This window comes from Merops nubicus, unplaced genomic scaffold (genome assembly GCF_000691845.1).
Source record: "Merops nubicus isolate BGI_N331 unplaced genomic scaffold, ASM69184v1 scaffold31342, whole genome shotgun sequence".
NCBI lineage: Eukaryota > Metazoa > Chordata > Aves > Coraciiformes > Meropidae > Merops > Merops nubicus.
In genome coordinates, this window is record NW_008592147.1 from 38,116 (window position 1) to 59,750 (window position 21,635).

General features: G+C 41.0%; 1 protein-coding gene across 1 annotated transcript in view; it reads right to left on the reverse strand.

Annotated features, from left to right (window-relative positions):
- AGPAT5 (1-acylglycerol-3-phosphate O-acyltransferase 5) overlaps positions 1 to 8,300 on the reverse strand; it is a 38,977-nt gene extending 30,677 nt beyond the window's left edge. The window contains exons 1-4 of the mRNA XM_008935076.1: positions 8,175 to 8,300; positions 6,691 to 6,760; positions 6,360 to 6,475; positions 473 to 562 (exon numbers count right to left, since the gene is read on the reverse strand). Coding sequence (XP_008933324.1) covers positions 473 to 562; positions 6,360 to 6,475; positions 6,691 to 6,760; positions 8,175 to 8,300 — 402 coding nt within the window. The remainder of the gene's footprint in view (positions 1 to 472; positions 563 to 6,359; positions 6,476 to 6,690; positions 6,761 to 8,174) is intronic.
- Between the last annotated feature and the right edge of the window lie 13,335 nt (positions 8,301 to 21,635).

Sequence of the window (21,635 nt, forward strand, 5' to 3'; positions counted from 1 at the left end):
CTCTAGGCATAGCAAACAAAATCACTCAAGCCTAAGAAGTCATTGCCATTAAAAATGATTGCTTCTTGGGATGACTAATTAAGATTTGGTAAGAATGGTTCTTGACTTTCAGAAGTCAAAAAAAAACAGTCTCTGACAAACACACAGTAGTCAAAATGTTGTCTTTTGAAACAAAAGGAACACAAACACTGGCTTGTCAAGGAAGGTGCTACAGCTCAGGTTTGAAGATGTAGTCCAGATCCCCCTTTCTCTCTGCAGACAGAATCATGAAGGTCGTATTACTCATAAAGGACTAGTCAAATTTTTCTATGTTTAATTAGAGGTATCACTCTAATCACAGAAAGTAACCCTAAAAATACAGAATGAAAATAAACCCATTATTACTGTCTTGTATCAGGCATGGCTCATTTCTTCAATATGCCTTTGCCATTAAAACATCATGGAAATAAGGAGAAGGAAGGTATCGTCTTACCGGAGTCTCAGCTTTCATCTGGGCCCGCAACTTCTCCCTCATTTCTTTTTCATTGAATTTGGCACTTCTTTTTACATAGACTCCACCGTGCTAACAGAGAAAAAAAAATATTTAAGTAGTTTAAAGTAGAATAGTTGATAGAACAAACAAAACTACAATGACAAGTCACCTTTATGACTCATGTTACAAATTGCCCACAAGATGTTTTATCCTAAGATGAAAGCACCCGAAACTGATTTTATATTTGCATGTACTTAAGTTCACTAAATCTGTGTAAATAAAGATGAGATCTAAAAAAACCAAAAACAATAACAAAAACAAAACACAAACCAAAAGCCATAAGACACTTGAAGTGTCTTGTTTAAAGGTGCTAAATTATTAACTGGAAGATGGCATTGGAAGTGACCCCAGGGATCTATTTCTTACAACACTGACAAACAGCTTAACTTTTAGATCAAGGGAAAAAAATCACACAACTCAAGTTACTCACATGCAAGTATCTATAAGTCAAAGATTTCAGTGTTACGTGCCTGCTCTAAGATAATGACTAATGCAAACACTGGAATTACAAGTATTATACTTTGACATACAAAATTTATGGATTACACAAAAGTAAGTAGCATAGGTCTTGAGAACTTCCATGAACTTTATCAGAGAATCAAACTTTTAATAAAGACATTATATATTAAGATAATAATTGAATAAATAACATAGAATCTTTAGAAGGCAAAGGATTTTGGAGAGTTGGGTGGAGCTGAACCTAATGAAGTTCAACAAGGACAAGTGTAGAGTCCTGCACCTGGGGAGGAATAACCTCATGCACCAGCACAGGTTAGGGGTTGACCTGCTGGAAAGTAGCTCCACAAAGAAGGACATGGAAGTCCTGGTGGACAACAAGTTAACCATGAGACATCAGTGTACTCTTGTGGCCAAAAAAGCCCATGGTATCCTGGGGTGCATGAAGAGGAGTGTGACCAGCAGGCTGAAGTAGGCTCTCCTCTCCCTCTACTCTGCCCTGGTAAGGCTACATCTGCATACCATGCCCAGTTCTGGGCTCCCCAGTTCAAGAGAGACAGGGAACTACAAGAGAGAGTCCAGTGGAAGGCTTCAAGGATGGTTAAAGGACTGAAGCATCTCTCCTACAAGGAGAGGCTGAGAGATCTGGGTCTGTTTGTCAGTTGACACAATCTAGAATATGAGAAGTCCCACCTAAACATCAGGAGAAACTTCTTTACTCTGAGGGTGATGGAGCCCTGGAACCGGCTGCCCAGATAGGTTGTGGAGTCTTCCTCTCTGAAGACTTCTAAAACCTGCCTGGATGTCTTCTCATCTAACCTGCTCTAGGTGAACCTGCTTTATCACAAGGGTTGGACTAGGCGATCTCCACAGGTCCCTCCCAACGCCTACCATTCTGTGACTTGATAGAAAGTGTTTTTACTGAAAACCATTTTAAAAAGTTAGACCATTTCATGAAAAATACTAATTTTATAACCTGTTCCACACAATTTATCACAAAAACTTCAGTAAAAGGATTATTGCAAGAGCATACACACAAAGAAAAAAAGGTTATAAAGAAATTAAATTTGCATCATTTCCCTCTTCTATAACTTTATCTCCAGCATAGCTACAAGAGGATGTAAACAAACATGATCCAAAATTAACTACTGATACAATGAATTCTGGGGGAAAAAAAAAAGCTTCTGAATAACAGAATTTCATTTTTAAGGTACATCATTTTAAGGGGTTTTCTAACTGATTGCCTAACTTGGTAATACTCTTCTGCCCACCCTGACTTATGGCATTAGGATTTGTCAGATAATTACTGTCTATTTATGGTTTTACGTGGTCTTAACAGGAAGGTGACAGTAAGATTAAAACTACTAAGATCTGAATCTCATTCAGATGTCTTATTTCAGTAAAAGATACAGCACATTGTAGAAACAGGGGTGGTGTTTGTGTGAGCTATGATCTTTGCATGGCACGGACAGGAATAAAGCAAGAGAGGCAAGCAGGAGGCAGGCAGGCAGGCAGAAGTGGTTATACAAAGTACTTTCAGTCTTTACTTTTCCTGGCATGGAGAGACAGCTGCTTAACTAGCGGTATTTGACATGACTTTCACACTGGTCTCCAAAAACTGCAGTGAAAAGGAACAGAAAGTCAAGGGTACATTAACCCTGTAATAAATATTCCATCTTAGCATTATTGTCTGTGGTTCCTTTCCAAGGTGGAGTAGCCAGCAGCAACACTCAGCTGTGCTGCTGTGGCTGGCAGGGGGCCAAAACTAAGAACAGAATCCCCCAGTCCACCCAGCTTGGCCTTCAGCAGGCTGGAGCACCATCCCAGCACCATCCCACAAGCAGTTCACCAGTCCATGACAGATAACGGCATGAACAGAAAAACGTTCCATCAGCTGTGCAGCAAACAGAGAGCCACATGTTATCTACACACCCCACATGTGAGGCCATTTTTAAGATTTGGCAACAGTAAGGGGAAGTGGAAGTCTTATTCTGTACAGTGACACCACAACAACTGCTTTCAGGAAGGGCAAACTCAGTTTGGTATGAGAAATAGTGCATCTACTATACAAGAGTTCCATGGAGTTGGCAAGTTGTCATTCTGTGTGAGCTCAGCTAGGACAAGCTATGAAAAATGAGGGAAGGCTGGAATAAAACTTTTCCCATACCTGCCAAATGACTAACCAGGTGCAGTAAACTGGGAAAATACTGAATCACCTTTTCCTCGTTTAATTTGTGAACTTGGAGAAATCAAGTTACTATTGTACAGTTTGCTTCAGGACACCACAACACCCAAGACAGGTTTGGTGTCCCCACCTCAGACTTTCTAATGCTCAAAAAGAGATCTCTACTTCAAGAAAATACGAGTCTATGGTTACATAATGTAAGAACAGACAAATTACATAAGATCACCACGAGCTGCACACAACCCAACTACATAAGTATGTCAGCTCCCCTAGGTGCAGGGTTACAAAGCTAACGAGAATCAAATTATAAATATTTGGCTAAACTTCAGTTACAACCAAAAGGGTCCACAAGCTGATGCTCATCAACAGAAAAGACAAATACATATTTCCTATGTTAAAAAGTCAAGCAAACTCTGGGATATCAAAACTATTTATCAAACTTACATCCCAGCCTCACCAGGTGGTATAAGATGAATAGGAGCTGCCTGCATTTTGACAGAGAAAGATGGGGGGTGGAGGGGGAAATTCAGATCCACCCAAAAATAATAAAGCCCATTTTATGAAAAGAAATAGCTCTATAGCTCTACCTGATAAATCAAACCTGGAACATAACAGGTTAATTTAAGTAGTTATTTTCTTTTTTTTCCTTGCTATTAGATAGCTGCCTCCAAAGAAGAATGCTAGTTATGCAACTGTGTATAGCTGAAATTCCCCAATTTGTATTGCATTTCCTTTTCAGTAAGACATCAAATATAGGAATGCTTTCCAAAACAGGTTTCTGGAAGTACTGTTTTTAAGGTTATAATTTTTTTTCCGCTGTACTTTAAAAGCCCCTCTCTCAGTCAACAATGGATTGTGTTTACAAACATACTTCCTCTGTGCCTGAATTTCACTCTCCTGGACATCCAGACCACGTTTATTTCCAAACAGGATGTTTACCTGAGGTAGGGAATATGAATTCCGTGAGCATGGCGTAATTACATGGCTCTGGAAACTTTTAGTTGAGTGTAAGTGACATCACTGACAGAACATCAACAGGAAGGGCAGGAAGTGTTTTATGTTTTTGCACTGTTTGGTGTGATAAAGACAATAAAAATACCTATTAGCTTGCACTGCAGTCCTGCTGCATCCCGTCTCAGTCATTTAAACAAGCATCACCACTCTTAGTAAGCTGCCCTTCATTTATGTCACTGAGTTAAATATATATATATATATATGTAAAAAAAAATCATACTCCATTAATCTTGTAGAATTTTTATGTTTTGAGGAATCCAAAACTGGACGGATCTTATTTACTATATGTTTTGATTGAAAATGTAGGCTACATTCAAATTAATTTCCACAGGAACTTTCTTTTAACAGTCAATATAGCAGTCAGGAAACTGAGCAACGGATATTCCAGAGAGCAGTAGTAATTTTCCAAAATCTTGAAAAAAATCATTTCTGGACACCTAGTGATAGAGAATAGAAGATATATCCTGTCTGTATTTTAATTAAAGCAGACCTATATTACCACCAATGCAATGACTAGAGGCAAGGACAAAGAAAAAAATTCTTCCATGCAGCAAACGGGTCATTTTAGTGGAAGAAAACCATAGAAAACCATACCCATTAGCGAGGAAAAGCATTGGACAACAGAGAGGTCCATTTTCTCCCAATGGATGCTCTCAGTGAGTTATGACAGTTTGTGATAGCCCATACTTATTTAGGGGACTGGGGCAGCAAACGCAGCAACAAAAAGAAATTGTGAACAGCTTTATTTCCTCTGCAGCATGTTGCCTTCTAAACATAGCGGTTTTAGAAGAAAGGATGGTAACCACCCATGCTCCAGCCTAGATTTACAGCCTACTCACTAAGGTGTTCATCCAGAAGACAACAAACATTTTCAACCATCAAGCCAAAGACACAGAACCTGGACCTGCCAGCATCCAGGGGGCCACTCTAACCTCTGAAACACTGAGCACAGAGCAGGAACCTCAACCACTACCTGTGAGCAAAGATAAAATGGTGAGACAGTACACACCCCGGAGATGGGCATCTTACATGATCCAAGGCTCTGAACCTCTGTTCAGATGAGGTACCTACACCCAAGCTAGAAGGCAACATATGGTTGCTGGGAAAGACTGCTTTTTAAGGCACTTCCTATTCTGCAGCATATTAATTCGGCATTTTATGGACCTGTATCTCCTCCTGCCCAATGCCCTCTTAACCCAATGCAACTTACATTAGTTTCTTGGAGGCAGAGTTTCAGCACCAAGGGTCACACAAGGGCTAACCTGCCTCCTCCCCTCTTCCCACCCATGGTTGTCCACTCAAAACTTTCCCCCTTTTGCTGGTTCTAGGAATCAACTGATCTAACCTGACTTATGAATGCAGAAGTGCAATCACTGAGAAAGAGAGGGAGGGAGAAATGTGCAGCCAGGGATGCAGCCTCCTATTTGGATGTATCGCTGTAGGTGCCTTCTCTTCATATATTCCTTTACAAACTAGCATATAGTTCAAATCATACCTAGCTTAGCACTTCTCTCAATATCCTCCATCCTCTTGTACAGGGCTGACAGTCAATTCAAACCTATTTTCTAATTCTATTAGAAGTACTTTTCTAAGTGTTTTTTTGCTTTTCTTTGCCTGGGCAGCAAGGCTGGGGTGGGAGTGGTGGTGGGCAGGAAGCAGATTAATGTTCAGGGAACAGGTAAACATCAAAGACAGAAGCCAAAGGAGATCTGCTATATTATTCTACATTCTATTAAACCCAAACATTTGAAAAATATATAAGTATACCACAGCAATGTCAATTCACTCCCAATTTGTAGCATGATTAAAAAAAACAAACAAACAAAAAACACCATACAAGGAAGAAAAGTCTGTTTATACCTACTGCTAAATGAGTTTTTGGACATTAAAAAAATTCTGGAGTATTCTGAAATGCTTCTAAGACACTCTACAGTTTTTATTCTAGTAATAACAACAATAAGAAGTATTGTTTAGGAGAGTAAACTGATTCTTTAGTAACTGTTTCCCAACTAAGATACACATCTAACTACACTGAGTGAAAACAGCAATCTTCACATTTAAGTAAAGAAGTTATATAAAGAAGGCAGCTCAGAACTACATCTTCCCAGCACGTAGGATAAACATCTTACATATCTGACCTACGAACAGCAAGGAAACGGTGGATGTGCTTACCTGTGAAAAATACCACCCGTACAGCGGGAGCCATTTTAACCCATCTTTCAAGACATAGCGGACATGCCCGAGAGCATTCTGCCTAATTGCCAACATGTCCGCAATAATCCAGTCCACTGCAAAGACAAAAGCCCAAAATGGTTAGTTAAATTAGTTTCTAATTGCCACCGCTGAAACAAAAAGTGTGTGTTGTCCACATAAATATCGTTAAAGGTTTCTGAACTAGAAGTCCTTGCTCGTTAGGGCAAGGCTGGAAAGAGACATAGTACCAGACAAGCAGAATATTTAAATATATAAAAGTGCGTAAGACAAAAAAAAAACCATCACAAACCTGTACACTGATGATTTGATAAATATATTACATTTTCTTTATTTTTTGGCAAATCCCCATAGATTATTACCTGAAAAAAAAAGAAATGCGGTATTACATAATTATTTTCATTGCATTAGGCAGTGATGAGAGCCACTGCAGTAATTAGTTATTTGCTGGAAAACTGACAGTGTGTGAGCACCACTGACGCCCTACCACCTCATCACTGCATCAGTACCCATCATGCATACAACTGACCTGTCAACAGAGCAGTGAATACTCATTAACGAGGTCCTAAGAAAGCTACTCTGTTCTTGTGCCTCAGCCTTAGAACTGGATCCATGGAAGCTGACCTACATCCACAAGATTCCTACATTAATATAATGAAAGGTAAAGAGGAATTACAGAATCACAGAATGGTAAGGGGTTGGAAGGGACCTCTGGAGATCACCTAGTCCAACCCTCCCTGCCAAATGAGGTTCACATAGGCCAAGTCACAGAGAATTGCATCCACACAAGTGGGTTTTGAAAATCTCCAGAGAAGGAGACTCTGCAACCCCTCTGGGCAGCCTGTTCTAGTGATGTATCACCCTCAAAGTAAAGAAGGTTTTACTGAAGTTGAGGTGGAACTTCCCATGTTCAGTTTTTGCCCATTGCCACTGTTGCTGGGCACCACTGAAAAGTGACTGTTCCCATCCTCTTGACACCCACCCTTCTGATATTTATAAACACTGATAAGATCCCCTCTCAGCCTTCTCTCCACCAGGCTAAACAGACCCAGGTCTCTCAGCCTTTCTTTGTAAGAGAGATGCTCCAGTTCTTTACTCACCCTCATAGCCCTCTGTTGGACTCTCTCCAGTAGTTCCCTGTCATTCTTGAACTGGGGAGTCCAGAACTGGGCACGGTACTGCAGATGCAGCCACACAAGGGCAAAGCAGATGTGGAAACCCTCCCTTGACCTGCTGGTCACACTCTTCTTAATTCACCCCAGAATACCACAGGTCTTCTTGGCCACAAGAGCACATTGCTGGCTCATGGTTAACTTGTTGTCCACCAAGACTTTGAGGTCCCTCTCTGTGGAGCTGCTTTCCAGCAGGCCAACCCCTAACCTGTACTGGTGGATGAGGTTATTCCTCCCCAGGCACAGGACTGTACACTTGCTCTCCACCCAACTCTCCAGCTCATCCAGGTCTCGCTGAATGTCAACACAGCCTTCTGGTGTGTCAGCCACTCCTCTCAGTTTTGTACCATCAGCAAACTTGCTGAGGGTACACTCTGTGCCTTCACCCAGGTCACTGATGAAGACGGTGAACAAAACTGGACACAGTGCTGACCCCTGGGGAACACTGTTAGCTACTGGCCTCCAGCTAGACTCTGTGCCACTGACCACAACCCTCTGAGCTCTATTGTTTAGTTAGTTCTCAATCCATCTTATTGCCTACTCATCTAACCTACGCTTTCTGAACTTACAAAATGAGTATGTTACAGGAGACAGTGTCAAATACCTTGCTGAAGACAAGACAGGCAACATCCACTGCTCTTCTGCCATCTACCCAGCTAGTCACACCATCATAGAAAGCTATCACATTAGTTAAGCATGATTTCCCCTTGCTGAATCCCATGTTGACCATGCCCAATAACCTTCCTTTCCTCCATGTGCATGGAGATGACCTCCAGAATGAGCTGTGCCATCACCATTCCAGGGATGGAGGTGAGGCTGACTGCTCTGTAACTTCCTGGGTAAAAGAATCATAGACATGTACAAAACCACTCTTTAGCTTTATACATCTAATGAATAAGACATGCTTCAAACAGACACTTGTTCTCATTCCATCTAAAATGGTAAATTTTCCTGGATTAGATCAAGAACAAAATCTCAGCCATCTGTCATGATTTTAACCATTGAGACTGAACAAAAAACCATGAGGTTGAGGGGTGTCTTTAATTTGGTATTCAGCTTCCACCCAGGAGGTTTTGTTACTATTTTTTTCTCTTAGAGAAGCTTTAACCTTGCAGTTTCCTGACCCTGAGAGGTAATTGTCTACTAGTGAAATAACCTTCTGAGAGCATGACTACAAAGCAAGATGTTGAAGCAGTAATCCAAGTCAGCTTTTAAAATGGTTTTATTCAATTACTTTTATTTTAAAAACAAACGAAAATTAATTATACCATTCCATCAAATTCTAAACTGAAGAATCTATGTAGCCATCTAATTGTCTTTAATGAATATTTTCATCATCTAACGAAGCTTAGTTTTTCCAGCCAGTATATTCTAGGTAGCACTCCTGCCTTGCTCTGCCAATACCAACGGCTGTACTCCTTGTTTCTAAAAGTCAGCTGTATGAAACATACCCTCTCCTTCAAAGTGACTCCATTCACCAAGAACCAAAGTGCTATTTGGAAGGTTTACCCAGTTATTATCACCGCTTCCCTAGTCTGGACCATCTGGGAATTTTATCAGAAAGATCTAACTAATATTCATATCTTGATTAACATAATCAAGTGTGCTTGGTACGCCAAGTCTCATCTTGTCCCTTGCAGAAGGCCTCTACGAGCACCTCTGGAGAGTGTGCCCACCTCTCGGCTCACTCGTGGCACGGGATGAGTAACGCCTTGTACTGCAACACCAGGCAGAACCTCGTGGAAAGCTGCATGGTTTACAGCCACACTCTTAATTCTTCAAAAATACAGCTGCACTGGTAATCAAATTTAATTTCCAAAGCAAGAAACCAGATATTGGCAAAGTGAGATATTCAGTATGTATGTCAACAAGAGATCATCCAGCATACCACAAAAAGAACATTACTTATTTGAACTATTTTTTTTTTTTTTTTCAATAAAAGAGGCACATATAATAAATTTTAACTCAACATTATTTGCAACAAATCAGCTGACAAGTATATTCTGGACAGTACCCAAGAAATTAAAACATGATTTTGCTGTAGGAGTAGTTTTCTCATTTAAAGTTCCAGGAGAATTTATAACCTTACTGCTGCCAGTAGATACCACACACTATTTAGTGCAAGGTAGCAGTCAGAGGGGCTGACCTTAAGGTTCATGTGCAAAAACTCCACTGAAATAAAAAAATACCTTCCTACTCTCATTTATCAAGTTAAAGCTTCATTTTTCAAGCATTCACTTTTCCAGTGGTGTTACACACTAGGACCATAAATACTGTTTTCTGTAATTTCAAGTTCAGACCCCACTATGCAGTTTCTGGCAAAGACTGCGTTAGAGAAAAGCAAAAGGCCCAATACAACAAATCAAGAAACCAGAAGGTCCTGAATGCTATCTGTGCTTTTTTAGAATTTAAGTAAATAAGAGGAAAACAAAATCTTGCCTTGGACACTCTAAGAGCTGTTCCACACAAGAAACAGGGTTTGAAATAGACAATTTATAACTTCAACTTGTAAAAAACTCCACTTCAACATACAAAGTCAAAATCTCAGTGTAATCAGATCCAAAATTCAAAATGTTATCTTGTGACTATTGCATGAGTAAAAACAAATAGAAAGGATCTTTCCCTTAAAAAACATGTATGATTGTGTCTGCCAAATATAACAGTTAATCTGTATTATTTTTTATCTCAGTAAGATCAGATATAATTCACGTTTCGGTCCCAGAGGAATACTTATTCATTGTTACTGTAAGCAATTTCTATGTACAACTTCATGTCTTACTGTAACAATTATATGTGTTTACATGCAAGGGACCAAAATTTTTTACTTCTCATAGAATACATAGCCACAGTGTTGTAAAGAATTAAAAAAAAAAAATTAAAATCTATATTTTCCTATTTATAATTAGTTCTCATTAAGCACAAAAACAGAGTATTTTATTTCAAAGCAAAGGAAGAAGTGAGAAAATCTGGAAACTGCTTTGTTTGCTCAGATGGCTCAGCCTAAGAGGATGCAACAGCTCAAACTGCAGCATCATTCTCTTCAGCGCTGCCCATTTCAGTAATCTCCACCAGAAAAGGCTTACACAGTTCATGGAAGGCCAGCAAACAGCTATTCATGTATTAAACAGTCACAGCTAGGAACTGAGAGATGCAAACTAACTATGCAACTGTTACTACAACCAGGTAAAAATGTCAACTTCCAACCTTCATTCTCCAGAGGCTTCTTCATAAGGCACAGGAGACAACAACTCTGTGGGCAGCCACACATCTTTCTGAGAACGAGGCATTTCTGTTTCATTGTTGTGTTTCTGGAAATTTTCATACATCTTACACAACAGAGGGCTGACAGTTACAAGCTTTGACACCTGCAGAAAATTGCTCTTTTTCCTTTGAGATGACGTCTGATGAACTCACAGGGCAGAGTCTCCTCAGGACAAGCCTTTAACTTCTGGTAATCTGATGCTTTTAGGTGAACCAGAGCATCTGACGTGTATTATAGCTGCAGAAGGAAACGATACAGTACGCTTCTTCATGGTCTCCAGAAAACCTCTGACTCTCAGCTGGTTTTTGTAGCCAACTTTGCACAATTCCTTGCAGAGTCTGTGCAGTCTCTGGCTCCTAAATCTGCTGGCGCAGAGGAGATCTGGGGACCACACTGAAGGCAAATACTTGAGTTATCCACCAGGGACAACAATGCAGAAACAAGTGTCCACAGTGCCAGGCTGTGTGCATGTCTCTTTTGAAGCAACCTGAGGAGACCAGAGCAGTTAAGAAACCCCCCATCCTCCTCCTTGGACCAGTGCTGTTCCTGGGTTCTGCACAGCACCAGACAGGGTGGGTGGTCTTCCCCCCTGCAGGGCACTCACTAGTCAGCACCAGGAAAGTGGCATAGGACATGCCTGGGAGGTAACTTCCAGTTTCAGAAAGTATTGTACCTAGTGTTCAAGATATTATATGCAATATGCCAGTTACATATTGCACAAATATGCACAAATGCCAGCTCACTTAAGTTCTATCTGTGTATCAGCATGAAAGACTGAGAAGATAAATGTCCTGTCTGCCATAATGCAGCAAGTGAGGAACCTATTTCTTTTGAATAGGTGATACTTTTTCTTTTTTTTTTTTTTTTAAAAAAAAAAGGAACGATGAAGTCAAGCAAAGAAAACAAGTTAAAGGGAAGAGCAGCACAGCAAGCCAAAGTAAGCAGAGATTTAAGGGAAAATATTTTAAATGCATTTACAGTTTAACATTGCAAACATTACTCAGGTCCAGAACATTAAAATGTGTGCTTTTAGCCATGTTTTGGTTGCTTCACAGCCCAGTTCACAATAAAGAGTAATGAAGTTACTGTTAGTATGGGTCTTTCACATCTGTTCCACAGCAATGCTGTCCAAGTCAATTCAGTGACATCTCAAGTAAAGGAGAGTGGATGCAGCCGGGTTCCCTCCTGTGGGAAGGGAAGGCTGGTAGCCAGCTTCCCTCGGCGCCACACACCGAGCTGCTCACACCCTCAGCAGACGTGAGACACCTCAGTGTCACGGCCAGGGGAAGCTCTCATTCACTGGCAGGGGGTTACAAAGTTCCCCTGATGGGGGAATTTACTAATTCAGTGATGGGCTGATACAGGAGTTCCTGGGCGACCTGGTGACACCAGTTCCAGCTTCCCTAGCAGCCTCTGCTTCTTTGGTGCAACACACTCACCTATGACTGTGCTACTGTGGCAGGTCACATAGCAAAGCAGAACAGTCCTGCATGGCAGCCACACCCAAATATATTGTAGTTTGCATAGGTTTTCACTGCAACAAGGTGGGCAATCCCATTTTAGAGTGAGAGTTTTATTTCTTGCTTATCAAATCTGTGCATACTGAAGAAAATTAAACAGATCTTTTAATTGCATCCTAGCTACATCAGCTTAGTAAACAGGGCCATTACAAAAATAAAAGGTAAAAGTAATCACACTATCAGAAGACCTGCTTGCAGGTCAACTGGTGACCACATCAAACATGTAGCAAAGAGATTACCTTAATACGATAATTGGATGTGGCTGATAATGGGAGCAGTTTGGGAGCTGATCTGCAAGCAATCTGGCACTTCTGCTTTGGTGGCACTAAGGCAACACAGCTGGTTATTGGTAGTAAAAACTCAGGCCATCTCTTCTGATGTCCTAGCATGTCTACCAGCACGCTCGCTCTTAGCTCCTCAGACTTCCTAACCCTCCTCCCTTCTCCATTCAAAGAAACTATGTGTGAATTGCAGAATGATGCTGCCTTCCTTGCTGTTACTTCAACAGAACGGATGTGCACTGGGGCACTTTGCAGAGAAGGTGGGGGACATTCTTAACAGGAAAAACGTGAGCTTCAGGCGCAATGAGAGCAACTGGAAAAAAGGATAAAAGCAGTGGGATAACAGCAGAACATTCCTTCCCTCTCTTGGAGGAAGAGAGGAGAAACAGAACATTCAAGACATCAGCACTCCACTGAAAACCACCCCGCAAACCTGACACAGTCAGCTGCACTGTCCTTACAACATCCACTTCTCTCCATTTTGCTGTTTCTTCCTGACTACCTCTATAACTAGGACTGCATGCTCTTTCAGACAAGAGTGTCTTTGTTAGCTAGGACCTACTACAACATGAGTGCTTACTAAAATAAATAGTATCCTAGTATGTATTTCTTATTTGTTTGTTAAAATGCATGGATATAATTTTGTGGTGAAAGTGTGGAGCTTGCATCAAAAACCACACAAGCAACTACCAGATATGTCTTCTGAAGTCAATGTGTAACCCTGTGCAATGCTGCAGGCATCTGATGAGAAGCTGTTTCAAATATTTGTTTAGAAACCTGACTGATGACACAACCAGTCCTTTGAGCTTCTGGAGAAAGTACCTCAGATCACAGAATCTATTTACCCTGTTTAACAAGAAGCAGGCTCAAGACAGGATACAAATGGGAAACTTGAACTTGGTGCTGACAAATTTCTCAGCTTTTCAGATATCCTACTATAAGAATTCAAAATGTTTATTTTTATTCACAGAAGACAGAGAAGCACTTTTACTTGCATTTCACAGGTAACGAGTTTCACTTGCCTACCACTTATGGAATATGAATAGGACAGAAGGAGAAAGGACTTCCATGCTTTAGTTTTTTAGTTGCTTTTTCTCTATGTCTAAAGAAGTTTACTTTTAAATACAATTTTTCTAAAAATACCTTTAGGTCACATACAGTTTTTAGGTAATAGTCATTATTGCTACACCTCATAATCTTGTTAGTTAAAGAGACTATCTGCTCAATACGTAACTGTGCAAGTCTGAAGTCTGCTGCTCAGGCTCAGCATCAAACCACAAAAATCACAATGCAACCCCTTTTATCAAAGCAGAGAATACACTTAGATATTCTGCAGCTATGTATTTTACTGGGGTTCAATGAAGAAAAACATTGTCAAGAGACTGCGCTCTAGGGAATCACACAGAATCACAGCATGTTAGGGGGTGGAAGGGACCTCCAGAGATCATCGAGTCCAACCCCCCTGCCAGAGCAGGACCATCTAGTCTAGGGGAGGTCACTCAGGAACACATCCAGACGGGTCTTAAAATTTTGTCTCCACGGTAGGAGACTCCACAGCCTCCCTGGGGAGCCTGTTCCAGTGCTCTGTAAGCCTTACAGTAAAGAAGCTCTTCCTCATGTTGAAGTAGAACTTCCTGTGCTCCAGCTCGTGACCATTGCCCCGTGTCCTGTTGCATGGCATAAGTGAAAAGAAGTTGCCCCTTTCTTCCTGATACCCATAGCCTCATATATTTATACACATTCATTAGATCCCCCCTAAGTCTTCTCTTCTCCAGACTAAAAGCCCCAGGTCTCTCAGCCTCTCCTCATATGGCAGGCACTCCAGTCCCCCAATCATCCTCGTAGGCCTTCACTGGACTCTCTCGAGTAGATCTCTGTCCCTTGTGAAATGGGGAGCCCAGAACTGGACACAATACTCCAGATGAGGTCTCACCAGGGCAGAGTAGAGGGGCACGAGGACCTCCCTTGATCTGCCGCATACACTTTTCTTCTTAATGCACCCCAGGATCCCATTGGCCCTCCTGGTCACCAGGGCACACTGCTGTCCCATGGACAACTTGTCCTCTAGGACTCCAGGGTCCCTCTCCACAGAGCTGCTCTCTAGCAGATCTCCTCCTAACCTGTACTGGTGCATTTTATTACTCCTGCCCAGGTGCAGGACTCTGCACTTGTTCTTGTTGAACCTCATTAGGTTTCTCTAGGCCCAGCTCTCCAGTCTGCCCAAATCTTGCTGAATGGCCACACAGCCTTCAGGTATATCAGCCAAACCTCCCAGTTTTGTGTCATCAGCAAACTTGCTGAGCAGACACTCTATTCTATCATCCAGGTCGTTACTGAAGATGTTGCACAGGACCTAGTTACAGGTCTCCAGCTGGACTTGGCACCATTGATCCTCACCTGTTGTGCTCTATAGTGCAGCCAGTTCTCGACCCACCTCACTGCCTGTTCCTCCAGCTTGTATTTCATGAGCTTGCTCAGGAGGATGTCATGGGGGACTGTGTCAAATGCCTTGCTAAGGTCAAGGTAGACTACATCAGCTGATCTCCCTGCATCTACCCATTCAGTCACCACATTGTAGAATGCTATCAGATTAGTCAAGTATGATTTCCCTTTGGTAAACCCATGCTGACTAGTCCTGACAACCTGCTTCTCTTCCATGTGTTCAGGGATGACCTCATGGAATATTGAGGAAATTCCTATTTGTAATTCAGCTTTTTTTTTTTAAATAATTATTTGAGCCAGAAAGCAGAGAGCTTAAAAAAATACAGTTACTGCCATTTTACTTCCCTTTTTGTAAGACTATGTTAGCAACCTATATGGAAATAATGAACCTAATGAAAGCATATATTAATATTTATAATAAAATGTATAATATCCATGTCAGTGAAAATACAGATCTAGAGCCTTTTATGCTATACATATCTGACTACTTTTTGCATTTGAGCATAAAAAAGATTTGCAAATATTTAGGGTGTAAGAAATCGGTTATCTAATTTTCTAGAGTTTTATAATAAATTAAATAACTTTCACTGCAGGCAGGTCATCTGAAGAAAAATCTTGATAGTTTCACTGCCATCAGTTTAATGAAGGAAATCAAATCAACAACAGTAACCATCACACATATTTTAGAGCATCAGCTGAAAGAGCTTAATACAGAAAAAGGTCAACTAAAAAGCATATACCCAGAACATTTAGTTGCAGCATCAGGCTAAATGATGCCAACATTTCCTGTTATTCTGAATGCTCTGAACACGGTTACTCTAATTCGATAACCCCCCCCCCAAAAAAAAAAAAAAAAATTGTAAAAGGAATGAGACGCTTGTCCACAGAAGAGCAACATCACGTGTTTAACCAGGCTGGTTTTGCTTTCGATTCCCACCTGCCTGCAACTTCCACAGATGCTGCAGAGCAGTCTGAGGTGTGAAGGATTATGCCCCTCTCCTCAATTCTCCCCAAAGCCTCAGATGTGGATTTACAACAGGACATTGCAAAGGACTTTATTCACCAGTCTAAAATTACCTAGAGAGCAATGTCTATAGTTTTGCAGCTTCTCATTCAGAGGGTGATTTGGTGGCGATTATTGTTTAGAGAAAGGGCCTGTGGTAGAGCAAAGTTGTTTCAGGAAATATCCATAACTGGAACATCCAAACTGAGCAGAAGGCTAACTCCACAGCAAACAAGTTTCCACAATACCAAGTATGTCAGGGCAATTTTAGTCAATTTACGCTTATTTAAACAAAGGTCCCAGATTAGATTCAATAAAACCACTCCAGTGGTTACCCATGTGACATCGACCAGAAGCAGGAGCTCTTAGCTTCTAGGGGAGCTAAGTGCTGCAGAAAAGATTCACAAAAATCCATACCAAGCCTGCCAGCTTTGAATTTCCTCCATCTAACCCACTGAAAGCAGACACAGATCTTAGATCCTATCCTACCCTAGCACACTGCTCACTGCTGTGGAGTGGGGAATTTCCTCCTCTGAAAACAAACTGCTAAATCATCTTTCTAAAAGAAGTGTCAGGAATATGTGTACGTAGATAGAACTGAACTCATACATCCTGTGAGTTTATGCTCTAACTCATCAAGTTATAGAGATGTAACACAATTTATTCCCTTTTGGTTTTCATTTGTTTAAATAGAAACAAACAAAAAAGCTAAAACTTTTTTTGAGATCCCCAGTCCTGCCAGCATATGTTAAATATCCTTTGGCAGTACTTTGTAGATTCAGGAGCTTTACTTCTGAATTCTGGTCAGGGCTATACATGGGTTTGGAATTTTGCTTTAAAAAGGGATCTGTGTAACTTAACTGTTTCAGTCTTGCTGACAAAAAGAAAGTGGGACTTATCATGAATGTAATTTTAAGATTTTGGCATCTAATTTCTGAATAAATCCTATATTCAGTGCCTAAATAATTTACTAGGTATTTCTGCAAATTACTTGCTTTTGATTACATTGCAGTTCTATGACATAGACCATGGAGCAGCCCACAATTACAACCAGTGACCACCTGGGAAAGTCAGAGTATCTGAACTACTTTTATCATAAATCACCAGTAGTTGCCTTTTTTTTTTTTAAAAAAAAAAAAAGTACTGCAAATATTTCAAATATACGTAACATATGTGAAAGGAGATTATTTATAAGCCGAGATTTCAACAGGAGAGTTTTTCTGAACATCTGGCACGTTGGGATCATATAAAATCTGAACATGCCTTCCAGCACAAGAGTGGAAGGAAGCGTTCCACCTACGTCATTAGGGGAGAAATAGTCCTCTTTATAAGCCTTTGGCACCTCAAAGATTTATTCCTGCAAATTTTTCTAGTTTCCTTGAAAGAAAGGAAAAAGTGACCCACATTTAATGTAGCTATTTTTTACTTTATTACTCTCCTGTAAAGGAAAATACATAATGTCCATGCTCCATCCCATATGCCCCCCTGCTACACGCCCCAGACAGCAGCTATGGTACCTTGGTACACTAAGCACATACTGCAGATGTTCTCCTTTGTGCACCTCACACCAGCCAGCAGCAGGAAACCTCGTGACTTTTTGCAGTGTTCCTCCAGCTAGAGCTCTTTATAATAGGAACTTTGCTTCTAAATGCCAAGGAGGAGTCGATTGCATTGTTATTTGCAATACTCATACAAGTGGTTGTATCAAGTATAGACAGACCTGGTGTGAAGTTATCTATGAGTCAACACGCATGGGGAAGGGCATGAACAAGAAAGCTCTCTGTCCTTTTTAACTCGTGGAATAATACTTCTGGAAGCTCCTCCACACATCATTTTCAGTAAGCATTTAGCATTTAAGCACTATGGACTTCCAAGGTGAGGCAAAGGAATCATTACACAGCAAAAGAGGACATGCAGGGAGGTAACTGAGCTAACTGCAACTCATCCGCTAGATCTGAACACAGTAAATTTGAATTGGCCTCAAAAAATAGCAGCTGTTAAAAACGACTCTAATATGTGCCCAGCAGCACAGTGTGTGAACGGGCCAGCTCACCTGCAGCTTGCTGAGGACTGTCTCTGGGTATGCAAAAAGAAACATGCCTGCCCTCAGACTCCCAAGCACTGTTAGAAGGTGGGATGGGATAACTTTTCAAGTCGATACATAAGAGCCAGAGGAAAAATGACTGCAACTACCACCATACAGTTTTAAGTTATCCAAAATAATTATTTTTCTTCACCTCTAGTTATGGCTTCTAATATAGAGTCGACCAAATCATGGGTAGCTAATTGTACATTTAAAAATCAAACTAGCATAAACTCTATGATTTACGAGTCCCACACTTAGGAACTAGTATAACAGGGAAGATGACAAGTAATATCTGACAGCAATGAAATGAACAAAAGAAGAAAATAATTTCCCTGCCTTTTTATCCCAAATCTCTTCATAGCATTAATTCAAACTGACAGAACAAAGACTAAAGAATATTTTTCCCCTCAGCAGATATGGTTCCTCTTAACTGTAATGTCAAAACCCCCAACATTTGAACCTGCTTTATCTAATACAACTAAAACTGAGGAAAAAAGGATACCCTGTAAGCCTGGGTTATTTTGAAATAATTGGTGTTAAATGTTTAACTATGAATAGAATCTCCTCTTGGCAAGAACAACATCTGATGGTAGAGTACCAGGAGAAAAAAAATTCTCAGTTAACAATCACCCTTACATAAAGTATCTGGACATATTATGTAAGCAGAAGGAAAGGGCAAGGAAGAGCTCTGTAGATCTCCACGGCGCAGTATCTACCGAAATACCGTCAAATGCAAAAAGAGCAAAGAGCACAAAACTCATGGAGGTTTAAAAAAAGTGGAATTTAAAAAAAAAAAACATAGATACCATTTGTATTTTTAAATGTAACAAGTTATGCAACATCAGGACAACTTCTATTAATAACTGAATATACTAAAAATCTTAAGACATTAAAATTAAAATTTATGAACCCAAGGAGCAGCTTTGGTTCTGGTTGCTGATACCTGACTTCTAAAAATACTAACAGACCACAGGTTTAATTTATTTATTCTTCATATATTGGGCAAGAGGTTGGGGATGATCAGAACCAGTACCAAATGTGGAATTTTCCCCATACTAAACTAAATCATTTCCAGATTCCCCCAGAGCCAAAACTGCAGCACAACAGAACTCTAGATGATATCCCAAGAAACTTCAGTCATGAAGGACTTCATTTTCATCTTCAGAACGAGTCAAAGGCAGACAGAGCAAAAAATTAAGATATATGCTAATACACCCTTTGCAGCATCTAAAAAAGAAAGATCACAAAGCTTACATACCTAATGTATCTATTTTTGCTGCCTCACACCACAGTTGAACGCAAGAGTCTAAAATTAGGCATCCATCTCAAATTCAAAGCTGCAACCCTCAAGCTTAGCAGTTATCAATTTCTGCTATAATAACACACAAGACTTTGTGGCATACTATAAAAGACATATGTGCCTGGCGACACCTGTGCATTGAAATCTTTTAATGTGATGAGCCAGGGTAAACCACCTTCATGGAGCCAGTATCACAGCAGATTTTCACTGGGCTTCTTTCAATAGTTTACCACACAGAAGTGTTTTACTCCACTACATCCTTCAGTTTCTTTTCACTTTGCACCATACCAATCCCCAAATTTCCATCATTCCCTCAAAACATTTATTTCTACCACCGCAAATAAATGACAAATTACAACCACCTTAACCTCTGAACATGCCCCCAGCAGCCAACAGCTTCGCAAAGCACCAACATGAGCAGGTGCCAAGAGGAATCGCTGCTACAAACTACATGCAGTGAACTGGGAAAGCACAAGGCCTTGGAGGCTGCTCAGCTACCCCTGGAGCTTGGAGGTTTGCCTGGCCTGCAGCTCTGTGCCTTCCCGTTCAGCTCCCACACTGTCCCAGTACTCTCCCACTCCTGAGCTGCCAGACTGGGAGGAGAGCTCAGAGAACATAAGGGCAGGTTCATAAAAGCAGGCTCATGATAAAATGCAATTGCCAACACTTTCTTTCCAAACACAACTGAAGAAGGGTGAAAAGTGACATTTCCTTTTGACCTTCTGGTTATGGCATTTCCCCAGAAAATGGGTCCTCATTTTGAAGGGAGTCAGACCCTGTCAGTCACATCTACTGACAGAAAGCAGTTAGAGAATGAACCTTCACCCTGCCTTGATGAAGCCTGGCTATGGTGGCTCTCCCACCGTGGAGAGGGAAGAATTAGGTTCCTAAGACATGACAACCCACCTCACCAACACCTCACCAGAAGCACCTCCCTGATGTGAGTACACTGAAACTTGGCCATCAGGCTTGTGCTGTCTCTTTTGCCTCCCACCTCCATCTAAAGCCCTCACGGATTACCTGAGGGATGGCTGGAAAGCTTCAAAAGGGGAAGTAGGGGACAAGGAAAGGTAACAGCACCTGGGAAGGCTGCTGTCCCGGGAATAGAGATGGGCACAGGCCTCGTAACCCTCATCTCCAACGCAAGCTGTTCAGTAGCTAGAAGACTAAGCACCCATCCTCAGTTCAGACACCGAGCTCTGCTCACAGCTTTCCCAGGAAGCCAAACATGAAACATGGCCCAGGCTCCATTCCACTGAAAAGCATCATCAAGCTCAGCAGCACAGTGTCTCTACAAAGTTCTATTTACTTAAATCCTAAATAGTTTTCAACCTTGTTGAGACACAGCAAGTCCAAGCTTCAATACCAATCCAGAAAGCACACTGCATGAACAGGGACCTCTTGTATTTTCTAAAATGATTGTTAGAAATAGTACAGCTTGGCTAAACAACACTGAGATAGCATCTGATTCTCACAGCCCTTCCAGCATCCCATGATGACAGTGAAAACCAGAATTTCATAATGCCTTTAATGAAAGCACCACTTCCAAAAACTCCTGCTCAGCAGGAAGTGGGGGTAGGGAAGAGAGCTGACACAAGCCCTGAACAAAATCCACACACATTAATTCAGTTGTGGATTTTACTCAATTGTCAAAACCTTTCAGATGGAAAACGATCCTCTAGGAAGCCAGTCCGGGTGATGATTTCTTTATTATTTCTTCACTGCTGCTCAGTAGAAAATATCAAGCGCAATTACAACAAAAAAAAAAAGTTGAAGAACATTTAGTTCTCATCTGATCTCAAACATACACAAACACAGTAATTTCATCACCCTGACAGCAAATGGAATAAGACGCTCAGGGTCACAGAGAGATGACAGCATTCATCATACTGAATTACAAGTCCTTCCAGCTCTTCAAATGTTCTAATCACAGGCATATCTGCAGCCATTTTGGTTTTCACATTCTATGGTAATATGCAACTGTTTATTGTCTGTATGAAACAGAGACCAGACTCACCTAACACTTTAAAGACAAAAAGCAGTCACGCAAGCACAGCTCACAGGCTACTCCATGATTTAGAAACCTGGAGCCAAGTCAACTATTATCACAAGCAAGTGCAAGTCCTCCAAAGTGCCTGAATGGCACTTGTTTGTGGCAGCGACTGCTCTGG